This window comes from Coregonus lavaretus (assembly GCF_964263955.1).
Source record: "Coregonus lavaretus genome assembly, chromosome: 5".
In the NCBI taxonomy this organism is placed as follows: Eukaryota; Metazoa; Chordata; class Actinopteri; order Salmoniformes; family Salmonidae; genus Coregonus; species Coregonus lavaretus.
The window spans coordinates 17,133,778-17,145,059 of record NC_139992.1 but is presented as its reverse complement, the minus strand read 5'-3'; the positions used below and the strand labels follow the sequence as shown (position 1 = coordinate 17,145,059).

The following is an 11,282-nucleotide window of genomic DNA, read 5'->3' as shown; positions in this document are numbered from 1 at the left end:
GTTATTGCACACGCGCACTTCACAGAGTAGGCGTTCCCTAATGGACATATGCAGATATATGCTACAACACGCCAATAGGATTTCGCTAGCTCGTGCTTGGCTCTGCCCACCTCATTGAGTGTTCTGCCCACTATGACTAATTTGTTCCCATTGGAAACGACTGGCTGTGGTGTATCTTGGTTTACTTACAAAATCTTCGCTACAGGTGAGCGACAGCGCTATCCCAAAACGCAAACCAGCTAACTTACCGTACATCCCCTTGCACTGCAGTTGGGCCAAATGCGGTGACGTTTCTTTCTCTCGCGGCATATATCACACAGCGGATACACTTTTGCAGATAAACCATGACTGCTAAACGACCTTATTAGACTCCAAAGCAGGTAAGCAGGCTAAATATGTTACGTAAGCTAGCTAGCTTAGCTAATGCTAACGTTAGTAAAACATATATTTGGTTAGAAACGTTATCTAGCCAGCTAGCTAGTTGTGAACAGTTTTCTGCCGTGCCTTAGCGAACGTTAGCTTCACTCAAGTCAAATCGAGAAGTAGCTAACTAAATCTTGACTTGAGTTTTTGCTAGCTGATAGCAAGGTTTTGGGTTGTTGTTTCCGATCAGGCCTAGCTAGCTAGCTAGCTAACGTTTGTCATTCACAGCTAACCAAGTTAGCAAGCTAGCTAACTGGCTACTGCTAGCTAGCTAATGTTACCTGTCAACACTGTTGATAGCTATCTAACGTTAGCTAGCTAGTTGTGTTGCTTGTTTAGCTAAAGTTGTCTAGCTAGCTAAAGCTAATCATAACATCTATCTAGCTAGGTTACTAGGTATGTAGATTATTTAGCTAGCTAGCTAGTTGGCCACTCAATTTATTTTATAGCGACATATGTTAGCCTAGCTACTATGTACAATAGCCTTAGCCTACTAACGTTAGCTAGTTTTAGTGCTAACGCTCGCTGTGTTATTTTGATTTAACGGGTTTGTTGATGGCTACAGTAGTTATTTAGTTGGCTGATAATCTTTCAAGGGTTTGTTTGTTAGCTAACGTTAGCTAACTGTCAGCTAAATCCGAGATTACTCAATGATGTCCCCTCGTAAATGTAGCAACAATTTGGAGTGATTAGCCTATTACTAGCTAAAGCTAAATGTTTTCTTTGTCTTTAACTAACTAAGTTACAGTAACTAGTTAGTTAGCTAATACTTCTGCCCTCCTTTGACCCCACAGACACGTAGGTCCCTCTAAGTTAAGATGAACATTGATGAGAAGCTGGAGGGGATGCTGCTGAAGTGTGGTGGGGGAGTGGATGAGCGGGTGGGGATAGGGGGTGGAGGTCTAGTCGTCATGACCCTGGGCGAGAGGGGGTTAGCCCACCACCCCCTGTTAGCAGACGATGATGAAGAGGATGACGATGACCTGACAGGGGTTTCAATGGTGTCCCATGACCTGATCCCAACTGATGATATGGTGGTACATGAGGAGACTGTGAAGAATGACAGGGAAGGGGGAATGATGCAGAGACTCTCTCACAAGCTGCCTGTGAGTCCATATCATGCATACATTCTTATTGCCAGTCTTCTTACCATACATGCTGTAAATCATGACATTGGATAAATCTGAAGTCTTTCTTCATTCCTTGCGTCCTCTATCCTCTCTCTTCTCCCTGTCTTCATTTTGAAGACTTTTGAGATTCACATATTGAGAGCAGAATCATTCTGACTTTAATCAGTGAAATTAAAACGTTAAACAATGTTTTGTAGGTAAGCATCAAACAAGAGTTGAAGCTGACTTCTGATCCACTGATGCTGGGGAAGAAAGATAGAAAACAGCCCAGAGATCTCACAACCGAGTGTCACAAGAAGAAGAAGCGAAAGCAGCGCTCTCCTGCCAAGGTGCAAATGTATATATTGATCTCAGGTTATATACGTTTAGCATTTAAATCATTATTATTGCTTGAGACAAGGTCATAATCGCATATTCTGTCCAGATTAAAGATCTATATTGGCACCTGAGAAATTCTGTTGCCAAAACTACCAACATGAAAACTTTATTTTTTATAAAGGCCCAGCCTCAGTTAAATTGTGAATTGACACATTTCTTATCCTTGTCTTTCCATGCATCTCTCTTCTTTGTTTAGATTCTCACCATCAATGAGGATGGATCACTGGGTCTCCAGAGTCCAAAGTGTCATGTGTGTGGGCACTGCAACGCAGCCTTCCGAACCAACTACCATCTACAAAGACATGTCTTCATTCACACTGGTATAATGTCTTATGACAGTCAAGCATCTTGCTTTACATTAAATTAACATGACCTAGGCCCTATGTTGTAAGTTACAATGTCTGCATAATAAGTAGGCAAACACAATTTCCCATGGAATATAAGCAAGAAAAATATGGTAAAACTTAACAACTTACTTGGTTTCAGGTGAGAAACCATTTCAGTGCAGCCAGTGTGATATGCGCTTCATACAGAAGTACCTTCTCCAGAGACATGAGAAAATCCACACTGGTAAGAGAGTGCCCCACGAAGCTATGATTTAACTATGGTAGTCAAAGATCCCACCTGTTGAATGTCGATGTTACTAGCCCACAGAATGAGCTGTCCCTTTGACTTTCTGTCAGGTGAGAAGCCCTTCCGCTGTGAGGAGTGTGGTATGAGGTTCATTCAGAAATACCACATGGAGAGGCACAGAAGGACCCATAGTGGAGAGAAGCCCTATCAATGTGACTACTGTCACCAGGTTGGTTATTTGTGTTATCAAAGCACATCTCAATGGCCTGGTCCCATATCTGTTTGTGCTGTATAGCCAACTCCTATGGTTTGCCATGAGAGACAATGACCTTAGGAGTTCGCAAGACAGCACAAATAGTCTACATCACTAGTTTAAAACTGGTTTATATAGCATGCAGACATTTCTTTAAAAACATTTATTCTACTACTGCCCATGTATGCCACAAACATTCAGATTGTTTTCCACAGTTCTTTTCCAGAACTGACCGGGTTCTAAAGCACAGGCGCATGTGCCATGAGATGAAGGAGAGGAAAGCCCACAAGGCGGCAGCAGCGGGGAAAGATGGAGGACTCCTGCGCAACACAGAATCTCTGGGTTTTTCTGCCAAAGAGTGCTCGCTGCCCAAGAAGAAACGCCTGAAGACTTCAGACAAGTCTCAATGCTCTCTCTCAGCTGCTGCCACTGAAGACGTTGCCACGGTCGCTTCTCTTGGCGGCATGGATAAGGAGGTGGAGCAAAGACTGAACAAAATTGAATGTCTACCTCTCTATGCGGTTACCTCCAAGGTGGTGAAAGATGAGTATGTGGTGAAAGATTATTCTGTGGAGCTTCCAGACTCGTCCGGCGAGCGGCGGTTGAGGCTGGGTGGGGAGAATCTCTCCTCTGAAGAGATTCATCCTCCCAAGCTGGTCCTTAAGAAGGTCCCCAAGAGGAGTCTGAAGCAACCAACTGAACCTGAACTACCTGTGAGTCTGTCCCCTTTGTCCTCTTTTGAAGATGGCAAAATCACCAGGTACACGTTTGAGATCGTGGACAAACAAGGTCTTCTGGACGTGGATGTGGCCAACTCTGACCTGGAGCCAGTAGATGCTCTCCAAGGAGGGCAGACGAAACCAGCATCCAGCAGCACAAACTACGACGACGCAATGCAGTTCCTGAAGAAGAAGCGGTATCTCCAGCAGGCCGCTTTGGCCAACAACCGCAATTACGCCCTAAATGTAAGCAGCATCACGTCCCAGCCTTCCGTTAGACAAGCCGCAGTGGCCAGTGTCATTGACGAAACCGTTCCCTCCACCATCTTGGAACCACAGCCGTTGAGCATCGAGATCAAGTCCAGCCACGACAAGAACGTTCTCCCGGATGAGGTTCTCCAGACTCTCCTGGACCACTACTCAAACAAGGCCAATGGGCAACCTGATATCTCCTTCAGTGTGGCCGACACGGAGGTGACCTCTAGCATCTCCATCAACTCCTCGGATGTGTCTGAGGCCAGCCCGGTAGAGAGCCTGGGAGGTAACCCTCAAGCCCCACCAGCAGAGAAGTCTAGCCTCCTGCACGAGTACTCAAAGTTCCTTCAGCAAGCACTGGAGAGGACCAGCCAGAACGATAGCTACTTGAGCAGCCAGAGTCTTACCTTTGTCACCGAGAGCCCCAGCCTCTCCAACCAGCCTCTGTTCTCCACAGAGAAACAGTACCCTTCCCCCAGCAGGTTTACCACCGGTACTGGTAGGTCAGGGATGAACTCTCCACTACGCTCTACCTTGGAGAAACCCCATTTTGGACTCCTTGTAGGGGATTCCCAACATTCTTTCTCATTTTCGGGGGACGAAACGACCCCCTCGGCTGTGTCGCCAACCGAAGACTTTCTGGAGGAAGTTACATCCTCGAAAAAGACTGATGCTCAAGGGTTGCATCAGACTTTTCAAATCAGCACCTTCGATCAGAACTTCCGGTCACAGTTCCAGGCCTCGTCTCGTTCTGGAATCACCTCCCAATTTACTATTGCCAATGGACAAGTCAGTCTGCGAAGTCACGGAACAGACTTCTCTGAATTCCCACTTGAGACGAGGTCTCAATTAAACTCTTCCCCTGATGCTACAAGGAGTCAAACGTTTGGTTGAGGATATTTTTTTATTTATTTCTGCGATCATTTCGGAAGGCACTTTTATATACATATCCTCTGTTCTGCCAAAATAGGTTACACTGCAAAGGTGGCTGATGCTCAAAGCATTTGTGATTACAAAATATATAATTTTCTGTTGATTTAAAATGGAACATTTTGGTAATCATTAACATAGAAAATATGTATAGGAATCACTTTCCCAAATGTAATTGGGTTGTGGGAGGAAAAAGCACTCATTAGGTTTAATAGAATGTAAATTAAGAAATGTAAGCCACAAAGGTGTAATGAAAAGGATTTAGTTGCATAGTCACTCTTATATTATAATTTTTTCTGTTTTCATTTTCTGCTCGACTTTAATCATGTTTCTTCCACCTTTCTTTTTGTTGCTTTAACTTTCACCAGGTATCTGGGCCTTTATTCATAAAGCGTCTTGGAGTAGTAGTTCTGATCTAGGATCAGTTTTTCCTTTTAGATCATAATGAGTAAGACAATATGGACAGGGGGCCGGCTGGTTACCTGGCTACCCATCAACATCGCTCCGGCCAACTGACGTTTGTTCTCCACAATGAGTCTGGATTTGCCTGCCTACCCTGATGATTTGTAGAATGCGAACAAATTCTGACCCTTCTGATTGGTCCCAGAAACCGATGGGTTGGGCTAGCGCCAACCAAATGACAACGTTATCACCTTTGATACTCTGATTAGATTTGTTAGACGACCCAATTGCTGATTTTTTTTTTTTTTTGTAGAACGCCCCTCATACAGACAGAATGTATGTAGCGATCGATAGAGCAGCGGAAATAAATTCAGGGTGAGTCGTCTGGTCCTAGAAATTCAAAGGCAAGGTGGCTGGTCCTAGATCAGCACTCTTACTCTGAGGCCCTATGAATACGGGCCCTGTTACCGTATGCCATGTCGACATAACAGTTCTGTGATTCTTTTAAAGTCATGCTATATAACTGCTGAAAGCAGTGTTGTCAACTTGTTGATAATGTACAGTATAGCTGCTGTAAGACCTTTTCATTTCAGTTGATCTGAACAGAATTAATTTCAAATAATTTATGTTTGAATTTTTTCTTCAGTTGCTTACTAAACTCCTTTTTCAAGTTGACGCCATGGTAAAAGTGGGTATCCTCACGGTGTGTAGCCTGAAATAATATGATTTTTATTTGATCATAAGACTTAATCAGTCTTAATTGAAAGTCACTTGATTCAAAGCTCTCCCCTTGAAGAAATGTATGGTGGTTGGTGTGGAATGAAGTACACTACATGACAAAAAGTATGTGGACACCTGCTCGTCGAACATCTCATTCCAAAATCATGGGCATTGATATGGAATTGGTCCCCCCTTTGCTACTATAACAGCCTCCACTCTTCTGGGAAGGCTTTCTACTAAATGTTGGAACATTGCTGCGGGGACTTGCTTCCATTCAGCCACAAGCATTAGTGAGGTCGGCACTGATGTTGGGTGATTAGGCCTGGCTCGCAGTCTGCATTCCAATTCATCCCGAAGGTGTGCGATGGGGTTGAGGTCAGGGCTCTGTGCAGGCCAGTCAAGTTCTTCCACAAGTTCTTGACAAACCATTTCTGTATGGACCTCACTTTGTGCACGGGGGCATTGTCATGCTAAAACAGGAAAGGGCCTTCCCCAAACTTTTGCCACAAAGTTGGAAGTACAGAATCGTCTAGAATGTCATTGTATGCTGTAGCGTTAAGATTTCCCTTCACTGGAACTAAGGGGCCTAGCCCAAACCATGAAAAACAGCCTGGGACCATTATTCCTCCTCCACCAAACTTTACAGTTGGCACTATGCATTTGGGCAGGTAGCATTCTCCTGGCATCTGCCAAACCCAGATTTGAAACGTGATTTATCACTCCAGAGAATGCGTTTCCACTGCTCGAGAGTCCAATGGCGGCTAGCTTTACACCACTCCAGCCAACGCTTGGCATTGCGCATTATGTTCTTAGTCTTGTGTGCGGCTGCTCGGCCATGGAAACCTATTTCATGAAGCTCCCGACAATCAGTTATTGTGCTGACGTTGCTTCCAGAGGCAGTCTGGAACTCGGTAGTGAGTGTTGCAAACGAGGACAGATGATTTTTACGCGCTTCAGCACTCTGCTGTCCAGTTCTGTGAGCTTGTAGTCCTGTGTAGCTCAGTTGGTAGAGCATGGCGCTTGCAATGCCAGGGTTGTGGGTTCGATTCCCACGGGGGACCAGTATGAAAATGTATGCACTCACTAACTGTAAGTCGCTCTGGATAAGTGTCTGCTAAATGACTAAAATGTTGTGTGGCCTACCATTTCGTGGCTGAGCCATTGTTGCTCCTAGATGTTTCCACTTCACAATAACAGCACTTACAGTTGACAGGGGCAGCTCTAGCAGGTCAGAAATGTGACAAACTGACGTGTTGGAAAGGTGGCATCCTATGACAGTGCCATGTTGAAAGTCACTGAGCTCTTCAGTATGGCCATTCTACTGCCAGTGTTTGTCTGTGGAGATTTCATGGCTGTGTGCTAGATTTTATATACCTGTCAGCAACTGGTGTGGCCGAATCCACTCATTTGAAGGGGTGTCCACATACTTTTGTGTATATATAGTGTATGTCATTCATCATCCAAATCAACAGAACTTGATAGAAATAGGTTATTTATAATGGTCAAGACCAATCTAAAGACTCTAAACATGTGATTGGTCTGAATATTAAATTATGTTTGCACAATGGACCTTAAGTGATGATAATCTTATTCAGATCTTTTTAGGGTTTAGATCATGGTTCAAATAAGAACCTAAAAGTTTTGTTATAGGTCATCAAAATGTTATACAGTTTTGTTGCATGCACTTATTGTGAAACAAATGATGGTTCATTGCAGATGTATTAATCTAAGCAGTCATTGGAGATTTAAGTGTCTAGAAGGGTTGGTACTCTTACGGCTGTTTTCCCAGTAGCAGGTGAAGACCGCAGGACAAAAATCCATGAGTAGAGTGGGAAATCGGCCCTGAAAGTTATATCAAATAATCATAATATGATGTTTTGTACTCACTTCATTATGGGAGAATGTATGTCAGTGTAGGTAGGTTTCCATCCAATTGGTGACAGATATTCATGTGAATATTCTAAAGTCTGCATTATAAACAATATGCACATTTTCCCACCAGAGATGTTTCCATCAAATTAACTTGTTGCGGATAAAAGGCTGTGCGTGATGACGTAGTGCCCATAACTTTTGCGGTTAAATTCCCATGTACCGAATAAAAAATACCAATGGGTTTCCATCACATTTTCAACTCTACTGATGGTTTTGTCCCCAAAGAATTGCATTATATAGCTAATGTGCCCACTCTGGTCTTGGCATGTGCGCGCTATAGCCAACAGCTCGCAGATACAGTTATGGATAAGAGCGATAATATTTGTCTTTTTTAAATGGCAGCCAAGCATCGATCATCATGTCACCAGAATAAGACCCTCAAAATATTTATTGGAAAGCAACATCAAGCTCATCACCGTGCACTTTCACCAACCTGTGAAGGTCATAATGTATTTAATCTGTAGCTTAATGAACTGCATGGTTTCCCGAGTAGTAGTGGGAGGACCACACACCATGTCATTGCGTGACTCTCAAATGTATTTTGATATGATGGTTCTTATATCAATATTTGCACGTAAGGGCATTTCCATCGCAATTTCTTGCCTAATACGCTTTACAGACATAAAAAGATCCCTCCATGTTGAACGAACAAATTATCTGTGGGCATTAATACAATTGTACCGAAACTTCTGGTTTCCATCACAACTGTCGTGATAATATTATATACGGTATGACTTTACTCACATAAAAACTGTGGCTGGAAATGTGGTTATTGTAAGATAATTGCCCATTCAGCAGTACTTTATAGCCTACATTGCACATATAGTTGTAAGAGATTCAAGTTTGTCTTTCATTTAGGCTCCTGTCCTGGAAAATATATTTGTTAGTTCTCATCAGTGCCTTTTAAAAATATTTCCAGCCATCCCCATATGTTTCATAGTAATTTTTGGTGACTGTCAATTAAATAAACTAGCTCCATCTGCACTTTCTGAAACAAACACAATTCAAAGTTATTTACAATGAAAGTGGAACTTTCCGCTCTTTAAAAGCACTTCCCTTTCACACATTTTAGCCCTCTTGGTATTACAGAAAAGACTGACCACCAATTACATTGATGGAAGTTACAATCTATCTGCAATATTAAAGCTGATCTACCCCCTAGAAAAAAGAAAAAAAAAGACTGACCACTGGCATCTCTTCCGATTTCCTACCTTTTGTAGCACGGATATTATAATTATATATATTTTTTAATCAACCGGTAATCTATTATTAGGGGGTTTATCTGTGTGCTTTCACATTAGCAAAAGTGGTAGGATGGATTTTAGTGCCCAAGAAAGTTCTGGAAATTAAGCTGCGAATTGCACGATGACATTTTAAATGAATGGGTTATTTCTTTATAGATATTACTATATTACACACTGCCTAATTTTCTGAATAGTTGTGCATATTTGGCAGAGGTTACAGAAAAGGTTTGAGATATATTTTGTTGAGTCTCTTTTGCATTGTTGGGTTTCTATGGTATTTGTTGTAACATAATGATTTAATTGTTGCATGTGAAGCGAAACACAATAACAGCCAATTATGATATTTACCTTGACAAAATTAAATGGTTTGAAATGATTTTTCTTGTTATATTGCCTTAGTCATTTGGGTCTATTTTGTCTTGCATGATGTCTCTCCTTTTGCGCTTTATTCTTCATGTCTTTAAAGTTAAATTGTTTTGTTTATAGATTTGAAAGCTACCATCATGTTAGGTATATTATGTGAAAATTATGTTTTACATCAAATGCTAGCTCTCACTTGTTACATTTCTACTGACAATCAGGGACAAATAATACCCTTGTTCTGGATTCAACAGCTACTAAACTTTACTCTGTAAACATTCCCTCTGTAGAATGTATAGAAAGTTGGTATCTCTGCTGTAAATAAGTTGTATATTTTTGGCTTGTGTATTTTCAGTTCTGGACACCTGGTGGTTTTAGCTACATGAGTGAGGTGTACAGTGTTTTATGGAGCCCCTTTCTTTTCATTAGATTTTCAATGCAGTTTGTCACTTCATGTTCTGTGAAACCATAGGTTTTTTTCAACCTATTTTTTACATTTCTTTCAGTAGTGATTTGACCAGCTATGATTTGACTCGCAGTAATTAAAGTCTGCCCATCCTTACATGAAAGAATAGTTACAGTATTGTAGAGTGGACTGGACTGTCAGTTTTGAAGAATACCTGGGGTATCATCCTCCTAAATGTATCAACAATTGATTATTCAATGTCATGTGGGATATAACTGAAATGTTGACCTGTAGTCAATCATGAGATGTGGTCATTTTTGGCTCAGTTATCATCTGATTGTATTGTATGGGTTTAGTATTCAACTAAACCTGCTGTACACCAGTGAAAGAAAGCACTTTCAAAAGCATGGTGTATAGTTGCATGTGTATTTCTCCATGACTTTATCTTAGAGATTGCAACCTATACTATAAGTTTGAGACCCAAAATGTTCCTTCTTCAACCGCGTACCGAGGGAACTGAAAAGATTGCTGTTATGGTTGTGAAAAAGCAACCACTTTTTGGGACAGTTCCACCACTTACAGTAATCCCCTATCCATAAACTGACCATAAGTGTCCTTGTATATACTGGAGAAAAATATAACTTGTTTCATCAGATTGGGGAAAAAATTATAAATGTTAAACTTTTTGATAAATACTTTGTTCTATTTTTGAAAAATATAATGTTGCTTGTAAAAAGGCTCTGAAGTATGTATGTCATGTAGTCATTATTGCAGACAAGTCCTCAGTTAATATTAGATAATTGTTTGATTCCGAATATGTTGAGCTTCTTTGGCAGTTGAGGACAAAATCTTCTTCCTTTGAGACTGAGTTTTTTTGACTCAGATGTTCATGTTTTATCATTGAGCTACAGAAGGAAGGATAATAAACAAATTGTTAGTCAAGTTATGATGAATTATTGAATTATTCTATTTCACAGGTGGTTGATCAAAAGCAAAATGTTGATTTGCATGGTCTTTAAGTTGTCGATTTGAGTCAACTGGATGTTTTTATAAATATGTAATGTACTGCTTTAATTGTAGCTGATTTATTTCAGTAAAGTTCTATTAGATTTATGCAATATATTATATAGGACTTGTGAAAAATCTGATTCTTCAATTGTTGGTTTTTGATTGTTTATCATGTCCTTCCAAATAAAAATAATTATCCATACAGTAGGCCTACTGGTTTCTTGGAAGTATAATAATTATATAATATTAATGTAGACCTATAAATAACGATTATTTATTGAAGAAAATGCATACTTTGATATTGATTAGGCTATTTTCCATCATGGGGCATATAAAACACACAAATTACACTTCTGAATTCGATATGTTATTAAAACCCAGTTGCTGACAACTGCCCATTTGAAGGTTGGCCAAAAATTAACAAAGGACTTTAGCCTAGCTGTATCTTTTTGGAGCAGAGCAACACACCTTTAAATTGGCATTGGTCAAAACAAACATTTACAGTGCATTCAGAAAGTATTCAGACCCCTTCCCTTTTTCCACATTTTG

General features: G+C 40.9%; 1 protein-coding gene across 1 annotated transcript; it reads left to right on the top strand.

The window, feature by feature from the left end:
- The first annotated feature begins 219 nt into the window (after positions 1 to 219).
- LOC311130140 (zinc finger protein 148-like) lies at positions 220 to 10,929 on the top strand. The gene is made up of 7 exons (XM_084162827.1): positions 220 to 380; positions 1,218 to 1,529; positions 1,751 to 1,882; positions 2,128 to 2,251; positions 2,418 to 2,501; positions 2,615 to 2,733; positions 2,973 to 10,929. Exons 2-7 carry the CDS (start codon positions 1,242 to 1,244, stop codon positions 4,623 to 4,625), a joined length of 2,400 nt encoding a protein of 799 aa, XP_084018953.1. The 5' UTR covers positions 220 to 380; positions 1,218 to 1,241; the 3' UTR covers positions 4,626 to 10,929.
- Positions 10,930 to 11,282: the final 353 nt, after the last annotated feature.